The sequence below is a fragment of the Rattus rattus genome, chromosome 18, assembly GCF_011064425.1.
Source record: "Rattus rattus isolate New Zealand chromosome 18, Rrattus_CSIRO_v1, whole genome shotgun sequence".
Lineage (NCBI taxonomy): Eukaryota > Metazoa > Chordata > Mammalia > Rodentia > Muridae > Rattus > Rattus rattus.
The window spans coordinates 49,067,044-49,088,692 of record NC_046171.1 but is presented as its reverse complement, the minus strand read 5'-3'; the positions used below and the strand labels follow the sequence as shown (position 1 = coordinate 49,088,692).

Here is a 21,649-nt window from a genome sequence, read left to right as displayed (position 1 = left end):
ATTGGTCCCCAGTTCCGAAAAAAAAAAAAAAAAAAAAAAAGAAAAAGAAGATAACTGGGGCTGGGATTTAGCTCAGTGGTAGATTAAACATCCCACTCCGGAAAAAAAAAAAAAAAAAAAAAAAAAAATTAAACATACTCACTGGGCACAATTGTATATGCCTATAATTACAGTCCTCAGGAGGCTACACCAGGAGGATAGCGGGAAGTGGGGTCAACCTGAACTACACAGTGACTATACAGCAAGACCACTCCTCAAAAAATAAAAGCTTACACACATTTTATTACACTTCAGATGTTAATAGTGAACATGGGGGTATGAGAAAAATCAGTTTACGCATGGTATGTTAGCAATTAACCTTCTTCCCCTTACGATTTGATCATCCATGTGGTAAAAACATATGATTACTTCATTAATGTGCAGAACCTCATTCTCATTCCCAGTATTCTCAATCTCCAAGTATTAGCATCCAGCTGCAGCGCTGACTTAAACTTGTTTTATTCTGCGAACCTTACTTTTCACACTGCTACCGCACCCACCATCCTTTTCCTCCACTAACCCTTATGGTCTCCAAAAAGACTTTTAAATAGTTCAGTTGTTGACACTGTGCCTTATACACTTTTGTCTTGAAATAGTACTTTGAAAAGTTAATAAAATTAGTAAAAATATAAATAGAAACTAGTTTGATAATATGAGTAAAAAAAAGACATTGACTCTCTCTAACGTCAGAGATTTTGATATAGGCAGTATTCCAGGTGTTCCCCAACCCACTCCCTTCCTATACTATGCCCAATAAAATACTAACTAACTAACTAACTGTGTGTGGTGTGTGGGTGTAATGTCTTATGAAGTATGGACTATTTTTCTTATAATCATATATCATTATTTTAACATAAAAGAAATCAAGATTTGTAAAATGCAAAATAAGCTTCATCAGTAAACTAACATGAGTGACCTGCTGTTGCTGCCTCTGAAAAGGAGGGCACAGGTATCACTCATCTGCTCAAGTAATGAAAATCGTAATCATTCACAGAAGGAAAGACACTGTACAGGAAAATACATGCTCATTTCATAGTCCATGATATTACGAGGCTAGTCCTTTATCGCCACCTCGTGGCTGAAATGAAAAGTGTCCTGTAAATATGAGCTGCCACCTGGTGACAGCTTTTTCATGGTGTATCTTTGAAATGTATTCATTCATCTTACCAGTCAGCAGCAAGCCTGCACACTCTGAACAAAGATCCTTGCACAAAAGCAGGGGCCTTGGCCATGTGCCAGTCCCCTGCACAAAGCTGAAACCCATAACCACTGGGATAACTACTCCAAGCTCAACTCCCCTGCCTCACAATGTATTCATATTCAACAATGGTTTTCAAATATTAGATGTGTGAATGATGAAAACGTTACACTATAAAGTCCACTAAAGAAAATATAACTTACCCCATTTGGAAACTTAGATATATGACTTATACTTCATACCTAATTGATATATCAAAGTCTAATATGTAAGGATATTTTGATTATTTGCATCATATGTATACCTTGAAAATTGGTTAAAACATATAAAACCTAAATAAGCAAGTTTATAATCATGTATGTGTACACACACACACACACACACACACACACACACACACACACACGCCTTATAATACATAAAAAATGTATCCCACAACTCATTTATTTTAAGGCTGGAAGTAAGCATATGAGGCTGAGTGTCAAGGGACTACGGTAAATCAATTGTGGTATGTGCTGCATATCAAAGTAGAATGGGAATGTAATAGATTTTTCACAAGCCAACAAGAGTACTATTTTATAAATAAAAAAATAAAAACAAACAAAAAAGAATATAAAAGACTGGCCTCCGTGGCAAAAAGGTCACAGAAATGCCTTTCGAGGGCAAAGGACTTCTGCAGGAGAATAATCAGGAGGATGGGAAAACATGGTTATCCATAAGCTGGGTATATGTATAATTAGTATCTACATAGCATGTATAGAACTCTTCTGAAGAATAAATACTACACTATAGGAAAAGTGTCCTAGCTTTAAAGAAAGGCTGAGATTGAAAGGGAGGTTTACAGAAGAGAGTAGAAGACTAGTGCTATCTTCTGAAAACTTGTAAAGAAGCCTCAAACGCTAGCTTTTCTCTCAGTGCAAACTCGCTTGGCCTTATAAAGAGAATCCACTTGTGCCCTTTCAGTTATGGAGTTATGAGATATCAAAGAACAAGGATATATATAAAGCATTTGTGTTCAAATTATACTTAATGTATTTGCCTAATTAATTAAAACTATATTTATAACGTCACAGCCATTAGAGGCAACATTCTTCCTCTAGTTTAATTTGATCTTTGCATTAATCATTGCTAATGCTGAGGTTTAACAAAGATGTGGTAAACACAAATCCATAATGTTAATAATATAGCGGATTCATGCTATAAAATGATTCATGTTTGATTTACAGTTTTACCAGAATTAATTTCATATTCAACTTGTATTATCATTGGGAAATTTGAAAAGAAATTTCAGTAAACTAAGGTAAAAAAAATTTAGCAGTTATTACACCTCACTACCAAGGCTAAAAATTACAAATTATGGATGCCTTTTATGTATCTAAATGGAATTATGTTCATAGTGAGATGACATTTCTGAAAATGGCGTATCTATTAAGAAGTTAGTGATGAAAATATGAACTATTATTGACTGATTCTCAGAGTATGGTTAGTTTCACTGAAGCTATTCTATTGTTCTAAACGATAACAACAGTGTTTGATTCAGTTTGTATTTCCTGAATACTTACAAAAGCACTTGGGTTTACACAGAAATCTGTCTTCACTGGGATGGCTGCTGCTGTGATAAAATTCCATAACCAAAGAAACCAGGGGAGGAGGGGATTTATTTTCTCTTAAGCTTATGGTCCATCATCCAGAGAAGTCAGGGAAAGAATCTGGGGCAGGAGTTGGCACAGAGGCCATGGAGGAGAGCCATGTACTGGCTTGCTCTTGATGGCTTAATGGCTTTCTTACAGCACTCAAGACACCAACTCAGAGATGGCGCCACCCACAGTGAACTGGGCCTCCTGACTGCCCATAAGTCCTTCTGGTGAGGTCATTTCCTCAGCTGAGCTTCCCTGTTTCAAACTAAGTCTCTAGCTGTGTCAAGGGGACATACACATCGGCTAGCACAAACTCGTTTGCACCGTAAAAGTCAGAGAAACTATTGCTGATATTTAAAAAAAAATATTTAGTCTAGATCATGGGAAAAAGTAAAGAACCAATACAAGGAAATATATTCAGTTTAACTTACTACATTTTATCTAAGATGGGACAAATATAAGCTCTATACAATAAACTAGATTTAATGGGCCTGTGTGTTTGAAGACTGTTTTCAAAAGTCAACTTCAAGTGATCCTGAGATGCTAGAGATATCCCAGGACATCCCTGGGCACTAGGACTGAAAAATAAGCAAATGCTCACAAGACACGTAAGTTATTTATACCCAGCTATTAAGATTATTCAATCACAGTCAACAAGGACTGAAACTAAGTATTATAGATCATCTTTGGAGTCAAGAAATTAGTCAAAACAGAGTCTTTCATTACTGTCCCTGTTTCATGTAGAAAATACTTTTATTACTGTGTATCTGCATGTATCGGGTGTGCCATGACACAGATGTGGAGGTCAGAGATAATGTGCAGTAGTTGCTTACTTCCCTCTTCCACATGGGTCCTGAGGAACAAAGGGACAAACTCAAGTCCTAGGATTTGGCACGAACATCTTTCCCACTGGCTATCTGCCTGTCTAACTGCCCTCGTGCCTCCTTCTCTAACCTCCAACCATACCCAACTTAGAGCTTTCACAAAGCTTTGCTCATCTTCTTTTATTTTTGCAGTACCCTGGCCCCCAGTGTATTCTCTCCCTCTGAACCCTCCAGCACCACATGCAGCTCTTTGGATGCCACTTCACTATGTTTCCAGGAGTTCTGATCCTCCTTGGCTACTATTCTTAACAAAGACCCGTATCCATTTGCTTTTCACACTGCAGAGAGGAGACATGGGTAACACAGGCAGGGTGTCCGTTAACAAGTACATGTATAGGACTAGCATGCACTGTGACGATGAGTAGGTCATTTAGTTCATGCTCACATAGAAGCTACTGAAATTACTGAGACAACTTCAGCCTAAGAAAGGAAACTGGCATAGGAAAGTACAGAATACCATGGCAATAATTAAGAATGCCGTGAAAACTGAAAAGTTAATCTGACATATATATTCTAAATTGTTAAAATTGTCTATACTCTTTGCCAGTTAAGAAGTTAAGATGTTAGATATTCAAGCTGCTGAGATCAGTTAGGTTTGAACACAGAAACTGCACAAACACATACACAAAACAAACTGTGATACTCAAGTTCAAATTTCAGTTTTATATAATTTGTATAAAATGTTTATAATTAAGCTATCAAATGATCTAATAAAGTAACTTTATAAATCTAATAAAACTTTATTAGAGAAGCAAAATACAAATACGCACTGCAACTATTGCTATGTGTTTCCCTAACCTCTGTAAGTTAGCTTAGATTTCTGATACAGAACAAATCTCATGGTTAGCAACAACTTCCTGTGTGTCTTGTGAATATTTTACACTGCTGTGAATTACATGACATTCTGCCATTTACCCTATAATTTTCTCTTTGTTTAAAGATGAAATTTCAAGTGTATTTGTGTGTGTGTATCTGTCTATGTGCACAAGCAAACAGATGCCAGAAAAGCCACAAGCAGGTGCCAGGTCCCTTGGGGCCGGCCTCTGAGGGCCGTCAGGAGCTTCCTGGTGTGGCTGGGAACCACACCCAGGTCTTGTGAGGGCAGTGAGCACCCTTATCAACTGAGACCTCTCAGCAGCCGCTATTCTGTCTCTTGCCAAACACGATAGCCCTAATACTACAAATAAACAACCAATTCAACCTTCCTCGACATTTTACTTCCAAGTTCTTACCTCTGCATTTAGGTTATCTGCAAGACTTTCCAGAAACTGACTCTCAATCGGGTTTTGTTGAGTGAGCAAACTGAGGTAATGGCTGAGTTTATCATGTGTGGTTATAATGATTCCTTCCCCAAATTTGTCAAATTGCGGTCGTCCGGCTCGGCCAAATATCTGCATGACATCTAAAATTCCAAGGTCAACAAAGGAGCCTCTTTTGGCAGCATAGATTTGTGTTCCCTAGATGAGGAAAAGTTAATAAAATTTACATAAGCACACACACATAATCCTGAAGAGCTGGAGCCTGAAATTGGGCAAATATGGGAAGATTTCAAAAGTGTACTTTAAATAATCCCTTCATCAGGTAGGAGAGAGTTAAAGTCTGCAATATAAACTAGACTTTTACTGGAGGAAGTAATTCTGGCTAAAACAGCATTCAGTCAATGAAACAGACAAATCACCACATTTTTGTAAATAAATCAATCCCGGGGCTTGCTTTAACAGACACACAAATCCATGTGGAAAGGGAGGTAGGCTCCTACCTTAATAATGACGGCATGTGCAGGGAGATTGACACCCCAGGCTAGGGTGGCTGTGCAAACCAGGACTTTGATGTGCCCATTTGAGAACAAATTTTCAACCAAATTTCTGTCTTGCCGAAGCATCCCGGCATGATGAATGCTAAAGCCATCTGAGAATAACTCTCGCACTTGCTTATTTCTTGACTTTTGTACCTAGACGTTAAAAAACGTAACAAGGCAGTTAATTAGCATTTAACATCAATTGCTATATCTCATACATGCTGAGTGAGTTTATCAAAGAAAGCAAAATGATTTTAATGTTTCTTAAGGTATAACTTGGCAACAGTGCTTTATACAAATATCATCTTGTTGTGTCTTAAAATTTTGCAGAAGGCCAACAGTGTTCACCTACAGCTGTGTTCATGCTGCTCTTTGGTGGGAAGATACTGACCACATTGCCCCTACAACCATACATCTACTTTGAATGCATTATTTCCTTGTTCGTATCCTTTCTTTGGACTGGTTTGAACTTGTAGACTCTGCACACGTCTTACAACAAAAGACTGTATAAACTAACTGATGAAACTCACTAAAGTAGCATTTTTATAAAATTGAAGATGTTAGTGTAATACCTTTAAAAGGTCCAATAATAAAACCTCTTGGGGGATTTTAAATAAAGTATTTATTTATTATTGTTTTGGAAAAAAATCTCATTATCAATAAGAGCTTATTTTTGACTAATTTTTTCCAAATATGAATATGGTGGGGAATGAGAGCTCAGGAAGCTGGGGTTCTAATCCAGGCCTTGCCAAAATGACTGCATCATGGGTCATTTACTTTTTTTTTTTTTAAGATTTCTAAGCAATCAACTAAAGAAGAGATCTCTACATTAATTGTTTATAGGTTGGGTATAATAAATTGGTAAACTGCACCACCTAGTGGTCAACAAAATAAATGACAACCTATACACTTTGAAAGTCCCAAGGACAATATACACCTAACAAAATGCAAAATCAGTCTTAATTTATATTTGTGTAGTACAGTTAGCCTGTAGAAAACATAGCAAACTTTATGAGTAACTAAAGATTTATGGTTTGAATTTGCAATGTCTACCACAGGCCATGTTCAGAGTCCTTGGACCACATCTGTGACACTATTGGAAGGTAATAGAGTCTTTTAGGAGGTGGAATTTCTGCCTGGTGGAAGCTGATCAGTGTGGTTAGACCTTGTAAGAGCATTAGTGTGGTTCCCTAGTTCAGGACACTGCCACGTGAGGAATTTCTGCTACAAACTCCTGTTTTCCTTAACTGTGATTTCTCCCCTATTACGATGGCCTGCAACTGGAATCACATTGCCTTTTTCTTTTTAGAGCTGAGATGTTACTTTCAAATTTCTTGAAGCGTCTCTTATGAATATCAAAGACCATGGAAGTATTTGCTAACAGATAACAGAATTCCATCAGAAGCCAAAATAGGAGGGAGGCCACCTGCCCAGTTCCACTCCTCTGACATTCAAAAGCAGGCACTCAGAGCTAACCCAGCGGCACAATTGTCCTGCAGGATGGCTGCCTGCTTCTGCTGAGGCTTGTGTGTCTGTGGATTGTCTGCACTGAAAGAACCAGATATACTTGTTATCAATGTAGACTCCAGTGACAAATCTGAGTTAGGACACTGATCATTCAGGTACACACACACACACACACACACACACACACACACACATTTTGCTTTTCTTATTCTGGAACAGATTTCCAAGAATTTAAAAAAAACAAGGTAGAAAGGGTGCACGCCACTGCAATTTCACAACATCGAACTCACAGCTCTTCTTAAATTATACCATTCCTCTGCATAAAGTGGGTTGCTCATTCTCACTTTAAGTTCCTCTGGCTTCTGTTTTTCCAACAATATTTTAACTGACATACTTTCATAGAACACAGTACTGGGGCTCACAAGATATTCCCTTACAAGTACACTTTGAGCATACTCTACTTCACGGCTCATGGTCCCATGTATCCTGTAGCCTTCCCTGCAGAGACTTATGTGTTACCCTATATGGTTTCCCTTCTACTCTCATGCCCTATATGCACTGATGATTTTCTGTATGTATATACAAACCTGAGTTAAGCGAATGAGAAAAACAAAACAAAACATGGTATCTGTCTGAACTGACTTGAGTCACCAAATGTGAGGATCTCCAGGTACAACCATTTTCCTGTATTATATAACTTCATGCTTTATGGATGGAAAGTATTCCATTGTGTATATAAACCAATCTTTCTCATTCTGTTCATCTGCTGACAGACTCCTAGGGTAATTCTGGTGTTATTGTTCCTTTTTAGATTTTACTTGCAAAACAAGGTGTTAACTCTCGTTGACACTCTTAGTATAGACCAGACTCATCCTGAGCTCACGCATACCTGCCTACCTCTGTCTTTAAAGAGGATTAAAGATAGGTGACCATGTGAGGCCTCTTTGTTCTTAATTTTAATTTTTTAAATCTGAATTTTCCATTTGTGGTCTATCCCATTTCACAATACACATGAACTAGTGGTTAATATTCTTAACTCCTGAGCCATCTCTCTGCAGATGAGGAGCCAGACGGAGCTCAGGGACCTCGATGAGGGAGCTGGTGGAAGGACTGGAGGGGTAGAGGGGGACTGCAACCTCATAGGAAGAACATCAGCTGGCTGGACCACCCTGTGATCCCAGGGATTAGACCACCAACCAAGGAGTGTACAGGGAGGGAGCCATGGCTTCAGATATATATGCAGCAGAGCATGGCCTTGCCTGATATCAATGGGGTAAGAGGCCCTTGGTCCTGTGGAGTTTTGATGCCCCAGCATAGGGAAATGCTGGAGGGAAGGGTCAGGAGAGGGTCAGGTACGGAAGCAAAGGCAAAGGGGAGGGAGGAGAGGACAGAAGTGGGATGGGGTGTGTATGGATGGGTAACTGCGAAGTGGGATATCATCTGAGGCGTAAACAAATGTAATGATTAATTTTAAAAAAGGAAAAATTATTGTAATAAATTAATGGAATACAATAGAGAATCAGAAAAAAAGGAAGGGAATTTAGAGTACAACCAGAAAAGGAGAACAAATAAAAGTAAAGCAATTACTAAGTATTTAGAATCTAAGTACTGCAGGCCAATAAGAAAGACAAAAACACAAACTACTTAAGATATAAAAAAACCTATGACAAAGGCATGTGTGCAAAGCTCTCTGTCTTTGCACTGTAGCCGATATGAGAGAAGGCATAGAAACTGAGTCAAATAAAAATGAGCATTTCTATATTAAATCTTAAACCAACAGGGACAAACCCAAGGATTATATAGGAAAAAACCATGGAATTATTGGAGTTATTTTCAGAGAGATGAAATAGTGAAACAAACTTTTAAATCATTTGAGACATCACGGAGGAAACGGCCATCCTCTTTCTATAATATACACACTTAAGTGAAAGATTTTCCACATGGAAAATAATCATGAATAAAAAGTAAAAACATCTGATTTTATATGCAATTTAATATGCCAAGGACATGGACCATTTAAAGAAAATAAATATAAATGGCTAAGGTAGAAAATGCTCAGTTTCTTATTCACATAACAAAACACCAAACAACAACAACAACAACAACAAACGACGACGACAAAGAGAAGTAACAGAGACAAAGACGTGGCTCAGTTGATTGAATGCTTCCCTAGCAGGAGGAAGCACCTTTTCTATCTTCCAACTAGGAGTGGTGGCACCTTCTGAAATCCCAGCACTCTCTAAGTAGAGGCAGGGGGATAAAACATTCAAGGTCATTTTTGATTACTCGGGAAGTTAGAGATCAGCCTGAGGCAAGTGAGTCCTTGTCCCAAAACTGTAGAATGAAGGGCTGGCAAGAGGACTCAACTCAGCAGGTACAGGCTTTTACCAACCAGCCTGACTGCTTGACTTTCATTCCTGGATCCACATAGTGGAAGGAGAGAATAGACTCCAGCAAATTATCCTCAGGTATCCATGCTAATATAAAAAAAAATACATTTTTCTCTACTAATTTATTATTGACCTTAGAGCATGACAGTGTCTAGTAATAGCAAGGTGCTGTTAAAGTTTGAGCTTTTTGAGGAACACACTCATTAGTGGTAACGTGGGATGACTCGACAAACTTCTAAATGAATTCCTTTTTTCCCCCACCCCCCTAAATGAATTCTGTGCTGAAGGAAACACGTCTTCTTCGGGTCCTACAGCCTCTTGACTTCTCTAGATATTTCTATCATTCATGCTCTCTTCTCTTTCACACATGCATAATTAGCCAACTGCTCAGCCTCTCCTGAAGAGTTACCACATAACATATCACTTCTGCCTTGAAAAATAAACGAGATTATGTTTTCCTTCAAATGTCTCCTATTTTCCTTTATCTGTAGTCTCTTCTCCTTGGAATGTCTTAGTCTTACTATAATCTTGAAATTCAAGACTACTAGCATAATCTACTTCTCTTCTTTGTGTGCAATGAACTGTTTGCCACTTTCTTTAAATGCAATTTACGATATTTTGTTTGATAGCTTTGTATTTACTCATTTATTTCTAAATTCTATGTGAAATTACCAGTGTCCCAAGGGCAGAAGCCCTACCCTTGCCAGTCTCTCTTAGAGTGATACTTAGTGATATGTTCACAAGTGATCAACAGGATTAGTTGCTGTTAATTAATTCTAATACACTCAGATACTTATTAATCTTCTAGTATTTATTTCTTCTATATGTTTGGATGTTTTGACTGCATATATGTATGTGTGCCATGTGCACTTCTGGTGCCCTAATGGGTCAGAGGAGAGTATCAATCCCCTGGAACTGGAGTTACGGGTGGTTGTGAATCACCATATAGGTGCTGGGAACCACTCTTAACCACTGATCATCTCCTTAGCTCCTAAAGTCATTACAAAGTAACTGTGAAGAGTTGTCCAGACTTCCCTTTGGAATCCCTCCAAAGCTGTATATTTTGCTTTTACTCTGCAGCGTTCCCAGATTTAAGATATTAGACATAAAGGTTATATATAAAAAGAGACTTTAAACTACTTCCTTATTTTAGAACACTGAATGAACCAGTGCTTCTGACAATCTACGAGCATGTCCAATCCTCGAATTGTCTTCAAAATGTTTAAGTTTAAAAAAAAGTTTAAGTTTTCATTTTTGTTTTTAATTTGTTTAATATGCTTGTGTCTGGACACATGTTTAGTTTTTTGTTTCTTTTTTTACAACTTACTAGTGATAAAAATAATTAATTTTATCTAGCTAGCTTTTTTCCACTCCAACTTGTTTGCCCGTTTTATTTATGCTTTTTCTGATATGCTTGCTAGAAATATCATGTTTAGTTTGTTATGGAATTATTAAGTATATACATCATACAGATATAATACTCTGCTGTGGCTGTGACTATCATTTTCCCAAACTGCTTACTGCTTTACAATTCATTGTTTTGTGGATCTGCTTTTAATTTAAATCCTGTTGCAACCTTCATCCTTTTAAGTTATTTTTCTCTTCACTTCTTTCACAGTTTTTACAGCGATCATTTTACATCAAGTAAACTAACACTAAATTTCATTTTAAATGAAAAACCCAAGATACAAATGTTCTTGCAACTGTGTGCAATACTAAATAGTATTTAGAGGACTATGTTATAGTGGGTAGGTGAATTAAAATGCAGATTTAATTAGCCTTTATTCTATATGGGATTACTGTCAAGCTTCCAAGATCCAACTAAGTGGGCAGTGATTTTTTTTAAAGTAAATTTCTATAATTTTATCTTTAAAAATACTAAAAACAGACAAAAATCTCTTTTGTTATCTTTCTACATGGTTGTAATAGTAGAATTACTATATTAACTGGCATCACAAAAAAAGGCTGGTGATACCTGGCTGAAGGACATCAATTTAAGGAGATGATATTTTGCATATGCATAAAGTAAAAACTAAGGGAAAGGGGGGCATTTTATTTCTACCTACTATCTTTCTTTACTAGTCAGAAATTTAAAAAATTTCTATTATTATGTGGCAACAGGGACAGATGAATGAAGATGTAAGAACAAAAGTAAAGCCATTAATACTATTGTTACATTAATACATTGTTACACAGCTTGTAACAATGCTCAGTCAACTTCAGCTGCTACTACTTCAGCGAACACTAAGAAAACAGAGTATATTGTTTACAAAAGAAAATAAAGTTATAAAATGATTCTCTAAATTAGCTATCAGGTACATGTTACTCTACTTTGTTCAACAGAAACTTCTAGTTAGTGTCTTCTTCAGTTTTTTTTTTTCATATGATGGGCCATTTTCAACTAAGAGAAATATTCATATTGGTATATGTTAAAAAGAAAAACAAAACAAGAAACCTGGTCTCCAATCAGTGACTGTAAAAGAAAGTAGTCAATAAAGAAGTGGTTAGGAATACTAAATCTAGTGCTAGAATATTTAAAGCATGTGTGTGTGTGTGTGTGTGTGTGTGTAAACAAAAAAGGTTTGTCTTTAAAAAAAGTCAAGATCTTGTATAAGAAAAACTCTGATGATTCTTAAAAATTCATTTATTTTCAAATGAAAAACACAATTAAAACCAATGGTTTAATAATGAAAATACCTGCCTCCCTAATGTTTTTTTTTTTTTTTTTTTTTCGGAGCTGGGGACCGAACCCAGGGCCTTTTGCTTGCTAGGCAAGCGCTCTACCACTGAGCTAAATCCCCAACCCCCATGTTTTTTTTACTTCTACAAATACAAGTGTCAACTCTTTCATGAAGTATATTTTCTGGCTTAACAGTGTCTTTGACCTAAGAGTCACTGACAAAGTGTGCTCTCTGCTTCAGGGGACAAGAGTCTTTAAAATTCAATACAATGACACTAATCAAATGAGAAAATTAAAACCAAAGCAATTGTCATGCTGCTTTTCTTTTAGGACTGAAAGTACAAACAGAGTAACTGTGGCGCACCTACAACTAAATTCATGAAGGACTCAGAGCAGCACACAGGGCAATGTTCCTCCAAGAGGAAGAATAAATAAAGGCATTCATTCTTCCCTCCCAACAAACCCAATAACCACTGAGTCAGGGTGAACAAGCAGACATCACAAAGCTACTTTAACATATAATAAAACGACTAAGGACCTGTGTCGGTTTCCCTGCACTAAACTTTCAAATTCTCACTATTATTTCTTTTTCAGACTAGGTATCTGTGAATGACTAACTGCTCACTGTAAGAATGTTTCATGCTGTATGTAGTAGGTACAGACTATCCACAAGAGAAGCAGCTCTGAGGACCGAGAGCTGGAAAGAAGTGAAAAGTACACAGGGTGGCTCTCAAGTCTTGGCTCTCAAACATAATGGAGTTGATTATTTATTTCTAAAAAAATAAAACAAGACTTACTGCCTTTCAAAGAGTCTCACAAGTTCACGATTGATAAATAACTCAAAAGACCCTCCACAAACTACACAATAAATGTTACATAGCAGGGTATTTTAAAAAGAGGTAAAAATTTTTGGATATATATGGCTCAAAAGTGAAAGAATCTGATGTACAAAACAAGGGTCAGGTGATGGGAGTTAAATTTTAAACCTTTAAAAGACAATGGGAATGTCAGAACGGGAAAACACCCTTGACTGAGGCAGGACAAGTGAAACATGTCACTGAAGTGGAAACTATGAGAGACGTGTGCTCACTCAGTGTGAAGGCTGTTCTTGGTTGCCAACAAGACTATACCTGGAATTAAGAAAAACCCAAGTTGCTTAGTACACCTGTGAGGGGATTTTCTGAAGTAAATCAGTTGAAAAAGGAATGCCCACATCTAATACAGATATGTGAGGTGGCAAAATACAACTTTAATCTAGATCTTTTGAGATGGGGAGATACAGCTTTAATGGTAGCCACACCCTCAGCTGGCAGTCTATATAAATAAAGGACAGGAAGAAGGAAGCTGGCTCTCTCTTTGCTTTGCTCTTGCCCTTACTCTCCTAGAAAGTTCATTCCTTCACTGGTATCAAAGCCTACTTCTTTGGGATTCCAGTATACACTGAAAACTAGCTGAGACACCCAGCTACTTGGTCTGATTATTAGATTTTCCACTGTTAGACAGTCATTCATAGATTAGTTAGATCACAGCCGCTAAGCCACTCCAATAAATATATATAAAGAGAGACATTCTATTGGTTCAACAAGTCTAATAAATTCTCTCTCTCTCTCTCTCTCTCTCTCTCCCCCTCTCTCCTCTAGAAACCCCTGACTAAGGTATACACTAAGGCATATATAAAGTGCATAGCATTAGGTTTGTAAGCATGTAGACATTAAGCAAACAGTCTGTTAAACCTTGTCACAAATACATTTGGATATAATTACTCTATACCGATTGAAATCTTATGAGAAACAAAAGTGTTTAGTAGTCTTTATTAGACCTATCCAGTCTATAGCAGCAAGAGAAAACAGTCATAAACAATAAAGGGATAGTACTGGCTGTGCTGTAAAAAGGTTAAGAATCACAGAAGTGCCTGACAACAAGGCTATGCTTTGCCTCTTCTTATTCAAAACTGTTAGTAAATTGACATTTAAGAAAATCTGCTAAAAAAAAAATCCATAAGACACTGTTGCTATTCAAATCATTTAGAGCAGTACCTTTTAAATTGTAATGGGGCACAAAAAATTTGAATTGCACGCAGAGCAGATTTTGATCTGGAAATCAGAGGCTTTGTTTTCTTAACAAGAATGCAAATGGCCCCACTAATTTGAAAGTCCTTTGCAAATAAAAGAAGCAGTGAGACATTATTCTCAGTGTCCCTTTACATTCCTAATGACTTTATATTTAGGTAGGCTATATTTGACAATGTTAACTTTAGAAAGTTACAAAATTCTAATTTATCAAATTTTAAAATAATAATAAACCCATTAGATGTTAAAATATTGTATAAATGCAAACTCACTTCATAGCTAAACTATATTTTAAAAGGTAGAAATAAACACATCAGTTAAACAAATGATAAATGGATAAATGGATTCATTCAGACCCTTTAAAAGATAACTGAGACCCTGTCTCAAAAAACCAAAACAAAACAAACAAAAAACCAAAAAGCGAACCAATGAAACCAAAAACCAACTAGCAAAACAACAAAACAAAAACCAAAACAGAACAAAAACATTAGTCAGGAGAATAAGAACAAGGTATTTATGTGTAGAAAAATATCCCAATGAAACCCTTACTTCTATGTGTGCTAGCTAGTGTTGTGCCAACTTGAAACACATCCTAGGTTTATCTGAAAGGAGGGAACTGAAATTGAGAAAATGCCTCCACAAGAGGCTGTAAGGCATTTTCTTAATTACTCATTGATGAGGACGGGCCTAGCCTACTGTGGCTGGTTCTATCCCTGGGATGGTACTGGGTACTATAAGAAAGTAATATGAACAAGCGAGGGGAAGCAATCCAGTAAGCAGCACCTCTCCTGACTCTGCATTAGCTCCTACCTCCAGGTTCCTGCCCTATGTGATTTCCTGCCCTGACTTCCTTTGGTGTCAAACAGACAGCCCTGTGGAAGTGTGAGCTGAATAAGCCCTTTCCTCTCTACCTTGCTTTTTGGTCATAGCAAGTGAAACCCTAACTAAGACAGTATGTTAACTCATGTGCACTGGTTCCTGTGTATCCTGGCACTCACCTGTTTCAATGCATGCCCATACTCTGGTCCTTGGGTGGGGAGAAAGCAGGAGATCTGGCCACTGTTTTTTGCTTTCTCTATTAGAGACATAGCTGTCCTTACAGTGGCATTTCGAGCATGTACAAATACCATCACCTAAAATGATGAAAAGAAAGTTATTTAAACATCTCAATGTTTTTATGATGAAACTTAATAGTAGCCTTGAACCATCAAATAAAAATTATTAAAGTTTCAAAAGAAAATCTCCAATTTCTGAATTAGCCAACATTTAATTGAAAAAAAAATACACAAAAAAGACTTGTTAAAATTCATCAACGTGACTTCTTCATTATAGATCCATGAAGTGATTTACATGCTGATGAATGTGTTCGGTAAAACCTGGAGTGCACTTGTACACTTCTCTCTTGACGGCACCACTCATTATGATTTTACTCACGGAGGAAAGGTCATCTGTCTATACGAAACATTGATGTGATTTTATCATAGTCTCAGCCTGCCATATTTTTCTGCTCCTTGACTTTCATAAGGGAATGTTTATGATTATATTCTGGGGTTATAACTTATTGCTTTGTTTTACAAGTATGAACAACTGAATTTTGCCTGGAACTGAATTTGGACATGGACTGTCAAACAATGCTAGAATGGTTAAACGTTACATATTACTGTAGACTGGTGGAACACATTTTGCATGGTGATGTGGGTAAAGACTTAAGCCTGGAATAAAAGTGCTATAGTTTTGACATTAACACTCCCCGAAGGCCTAAGATTTAAGGAGTCAGCTTACAGGTTGGTACTACTGCATGCTGACTAACACTGTGAGGGGTGAGACTAGGGGACTTGTTAGGACATCAGTAGACTCTCACAGGGGAAAGCAGAACTCTGGTCTTGTCTCTTTTCTTTTTGCTTGCCAGTCTACATGAGGTGAACACTTGATTTACCATCTACTCCCCACTTCTGCCTTACCACAGCATCAGAAATAACAATTCCTACTAAACAAAGACACAGAAATACCCATGCCTACAATCTCAACACTGTGCAAAGGATAACTCTTTGTTCTTCAATGATTTTTTTTTGCTCAGATATATTAGTTAAAATTTTCATTATTAAAAAGTTATACTATTCAAAATGACTGAGAGTTCAATACAATCCTTAATAACAGTTTTTTTTTCAGAACTAGAAAAAATGTCTAAACTATATATTGAAATATAAAAGACATCAAACTACCAAAGTAAACTTGCAACAAAAATGGCGAAACTGGAAGCATTATACTAGCAATTTAAGACGAACAAAACCAGGAGGTTGGGTGGCACTAGATTATAAACATGTAGAGAAGGAGACGAGAAATGGAGAGCAGAGACCTAGTGTGTGATGGAGGGAAATACTAGATGGCTGTTTCCTGACTGAAGACCACCAGATTATGTAATCCTTTACCACTATGTAACTGGTTAAAAATAGACAGTTCTGAAAGAAGAAATAGAAAGAGCACCATAGAATGATCCAACTATCACTAGTCACTGAGGAAATAACAGAATAAATTACACCCTACCCCCGATCACTCCTCTCAAAACAACAACAACCACAAAACCAACAAAGACTGGTAATACAGGTGGAGGAGAGACATCTGCACCCTTTTGGCAGTAATGGAAATCAATAGAGAAGAGGAAAGTTATGTCTATCACCTATTATTAAGCAATGTCTAGTGACTCACACCTGGAACCCCAGCACTAAGAAGCCTGAGGAAAAAAAGTTTGTGAGCTGGATGCTAACTCAGTGGATAGAGTGGGTCAGGCCAACCAGAGCACATAGGAAAATCTTTCCTCAAAACCTAAACAAATCCTAAAATCATCTACCACCAGTTCAGTGAGTGTATCTTGAAATTGAAAACTTTATTTTTATCTAAACTGACTTATTAATTTTTATGTATATGTGTTTTGCCTGCACTTATATTTGGCATGGTTGGTGCCCAGTGCCTATGTAGGCCAGAAGAGGGCATCAGATTCCACTGAAGTGGAGTTAAAGATGGTTGTGAGCCATGTGGTCCTGGGAATTGGATCCTAGTCATCTAGAAGAGTGTTCTGTGGTCTAACTACTGAGTTATCTTTCCATCCCCATCAGTGAACATAAGTAAATTAATCATCACATCACAGAGAGTTATATGTCCACATTTATTATAATACTATTTCCAATTAACCTTCATGTTTATGGGAGTTTGAATGTGAATGGCACCATAATAGACTTGCATATTAGAATGCTGGGTTCCCAGTTGGAGAAACTATTTAGAGATATGGCATTATGGGAGGAGTGCTACCTCTGGGGGTGGACGTTGAGGTTTCAAAGGTTCATGCCATTACCAGTTAGTTCCCTTTGCCTCTCACAGAGAACAATGTCAGCTTTCAGATGCTGCTCCATTGTAAGGACTGCCTGCCTGCCACCAGGGTCCCCACTGTGACGGTCATGAACTCTTACATACTGAAACTGTGACCAAGTCCTCAATAAACTCTTGTAGTATGAAGAGGTTGCCTTGGTCACGGTGTCTCTTCACAGCAATGGAGACAAGATAATGCCTATACGTAATAATGTAATGAAAATGTGGTACACATGTGTGAATGTACAGACATGCAGGAGGAGGATATTACTCAGGCATAAAAAGAAGGAAATCCTATTTTCTGAAGCAAAATAGATAGAACTGGGGAACATAAAACTAGGTGAAAGAAATTACAGAAGAACACAAGTACCATGTTCTCTCCCCTTTGTGGAAGCTAGATCTCATGTCATCTCTGTACTGGAAGGGTATTAAAGTTGGGAAGAATGGTGCTAGAAAGGAGAGAATGAATAGAACGGCTGCTGTGAACAGTGTACAGGTGCTATGTGTCTGGTAGAATAAACTTCATCCTACTATGTGCAATGAGACTTTCATAAAAATATCCCAAAAGCTGTTAGTCTTTTCTGCAGTACATATTTACGTCAGAAGATGAGGTGTCCACTGATGTTTGGCTCTAGGTGCAGGTCTTCCGCTCCACTCCAGATCACTGTGTCTGTTTTATGGCAACCCTAAGGAGTGTTTACTACTACAGCTTTGTTGTACAACTTGAATCTGAAATGGAAATCCCTCCAGCACCTCTTCTATTATTCAGGATTTTTTCTTTTTAAAGTATCCTGGGCTTTTTGTCCTTCCATAAGAACTTTAAGATTTTTCTTTTCCAATTTCTATGAATTGGGTTGATATTTTGATGGGGATTGCATTGCATCTGTAGACTGTTTTTAATAAAATGACAATTTTTTTAAAACTATATTAACCCTATTGAGCCATGAACACAAGTAAGTCTTTTTATCTTCTGATATTTCTTCTCTTTCTTTAATGTCTTAAAGTTATTATACAAGTCTTTCACTTGCACAGTTTTCTATCTATATGGACGGGGACACACACACACACACACACACACACACACACACACACACACACACACACACCTTGAAAGGTACTAGTCCCTGATTTCTTTCTCAGGCTATTAAATTTTGGCATTAATCTTGCATCCTGCTACTTTTGTGCAAATACTTACAATGTGTAATCTCTTTGGCTGAGTCCTTTGTTTTGTTTTTTTAAGATATAAAACCATATCATCTCGAAATAAGGATACTTTGATTTTCTCCTTTCCTATTTGTATTCCGTTGATCTCCCTCTGTGGTTTTACTGTCCTAGTTAAGGCTGTACATATTATATAAATAGGTTTTGAGTAGCTATCCTCTCCTGATCCCGAGTTTAATAGAAATGTTTGGAGTTTCTTACAAAGAACTAAAAAAAAGTGAACAGCAAGAAAACAAATAATCTAATTACAAATGAGACAGAACTAAACAGAGTTCTCAAAAGATGAAACACCAATAGTGGAGAGACACTAAAAATATGTCAAGATTTTTAGGCTAAAAGGAAAATAAACTACTTTGAGATTCTTACACTAGGCAGAGTAGTCAATATTTAAAAAAAAAAAAATGAGAGTGGATGCTGTAAATGGAGACCACATCCTATGTCCAAAGATTTTCAGACAAAAATTTTACCTATATAACACATAAATCCAATGTAATTGCTATCAAAATCCCCACAGCATTTTTCTTTTGTAGAAAAAGTAAAACTCTCTCTAGAGAAATTCTTAGGGAGTATCATTTTGGTAAAAACAAAATAAACCCAAACAAAACCAACCAAAAAGCTTGGAATATGGAGTAGGCAGAATCCCCTTTTGTGAACTTGAAACTTACTACATAATAGAAAGCCTATGGTTACTGGGATGAAGACAGAAGTACAAATAAATAGGGTAAGAATGAAAGCCAACAGAGTAAACATGCATCTGTGTGTGTGTGTGTGTGTGTGTGTGTGTGTGTGTGTGTGTGTGTGTGTGCTGTGTAAGTACAAATGGAGGCCAAAAGTCAACAGTCCATGTCAGCCTCATCAGTTTCTCCACATTTATTTATTTATTTCATTTACATTTCAAATGCTATCCCCTTCCCAGATTCCGCTCCACAAACCCTTTATCCCATTCTCCCTCCCCGCTCGCTGCTTCTATGAGGGTGCTCCCCGACCTACCCACCCACTCCTACTTCACCACGCTAGGATTCCTCTCCACTGGGGCATCGAGCCTTCACAGGACCAAGGGCCTCCCTACCCACTGATGCCCGACAAAGCCATCCCCTGCTACATATGCAGCTAGAGCCACAGGTTCCTCCATGTGGTTCCTCCACTTGGTTGGTGGTTTGATCCTTGGGAGCTCTCGGGGGTGAGGTGGGGACTGGTTGATATTGTTGTTCTTCCTATGCGGTTGCAAACCCTTTCAGCTCCTTCAATCCTTTCTCTAACTTCTCCATTGGGGTCCCCATGCTCAGTCCAATTGTTGGCTGCAAGCATCTGCCTCTGTATTTGTCAGACTCTGACTGAGCCTCTCAGGAAACATCCATATCAGGCTCCTGTCAGCAAACTCTTCTTGGCATCAGCAATAGTGTGTGGGTTTGGTGTCTACAGATGGGAAGGATCTCCAGGTGGGGCAGTCTCTGGATGGCCTTTCAGTCAGTCTCTGTTCCACTCTTTGTCCCTGTATTTCCTTTAGACAGGAGCAGTTCTGGGTTAATAAGTGGGTGAGGGCCTCATTTTCTAGTCCAGCTCATCCTTGAACTCATAGCAGTTTTCCTGTCTCAGCCTCCCGAGTGGTAACAAGTGTGAGAGACAACTCTTGGCTTATTTAGTTCTTCAATATTTATCCTGCTGCTTTTCCTCTGGCCTTACACAACATTTCAGTTATGGATTTCTTAAAGACATGTATATAAAAAAGGCGACGGTTACACAATATTGGTGGCAGTTACTTTTCTTGTGGATATCTGTGCCTAATTTAGAATACTTCTAAAAATCTAAAATGAACTGGGTTTTGGAGTGCTTTCTATGCTTACAAATTTTTATTTATTTATTATTTATTTATTTATTTATTTATTTATTTATTTATTTATTTATTTATGAGACGCCCTGGCGCTCACTGGTTTGCATGAGTGTTCTGTCTCTGCACTTCCACTCCACAGTGCTGGTGTGACATACAGTACTTCCTGTAGCTTTTTAATGGACTCTGGGAATCCAAGTTCAGGAGCAAATGCTTATGTAGCAAGCACTTTATCCTCAGGTTCCCAGATACTTACTTTCTGACAGATTAGCATTTTCTTCAGAAAGACAACTTTGCATATACAGTCTTTTGGCCTCAAGTAGCAACATAAGAATGGGCTTTCAGTATGGTATAATTTCTATTAAAATAGAATCCACAAAGCCTATGTTGGGTTTTTTTATTTTGTCTAAAACCCTTTTCTTTACTTTAGTTCAATTTGAACTGCCTTGTTTTGTTTAACCAAGTCTGACAAGAAACTTAGTCATACCTACTATTGTATCCATTCCTTCATGGGGAGGCATCCTTTTTTTCTTTTTTTAAAATCACAGAGGAGTTGATTATTAACAAGTCTATACCCTGATGCCCCCTCCCCAAGCCCCATCCCCGTATCCCATCTCCACAAGAATGGCCCCACTCCCTCACACCATGAGACCTCTAAACTACTTGGGGCCTCCAGGCTCTTGAGGGTTAGGTGCGTCTTCTCTGACTGAATCCAGACCTGGGAGTCCTCTGCTGTATGTGTTGAGGGCCACTATCAGCTGGTGTGTGCTGCCTGCTTGGGGATCCACTGTCTGAGAGATCTCAGGGTCCAGGTTAATTGACACTGCTGGCCCTCCTACAGGGTCATCCTCCTCTGCTTCTTCTGCCCTTTCCCTAATTCAACTACAGAGCTCAGCAGCTTCTGTTCACTGGTTGGGTGTAAATATCTGCATTTGAGTCTTTCAGCTGCTTGTTGGGTCTTTCAGAGGGCAGTCAGGATAGGCCCCTTTTTTTGAGTGCTCCATAGCCTCAGTAATGGTGTCAGGCCTTGGGGCCTCCCCTTGAGCTGGATCCCACTTTGGGCCTTCTTTTCCAC

General features: G+C 37.9%; 1 protein-coding gene across 1 annotated transcript in view; it reads right to left on the bottom strand.

Annotated features, from left to right (window-relative positions):
• Ascc3 (activating signal cointegrator 1 complex subunit 3) overlaps positions 1-21,649 on the bottom strand; it is a 274,305-nt gene that overhangs the window by 139,923 nt on the left and 112,733 nt on the right. The window contains exons 16-18 of the mRNA XM_032888665.1: positions 15,161-15,295; positions 5,518-5,709; positions 4,991-5,215 (exon numbers count right to left, since the gene is read on the bottom strand). Of these exons, the coding sequence (XP_032744556.1) occupies positions 4,991-5,215; positions 5,518-5,709; positions 15,161-15,295 (552 nt within the window). The remainder of the gene's footprint in view (positions 1-4,990; positions 5,216-5,517; positions 5,710-15,160; positions 15,296-21,649) is intronic.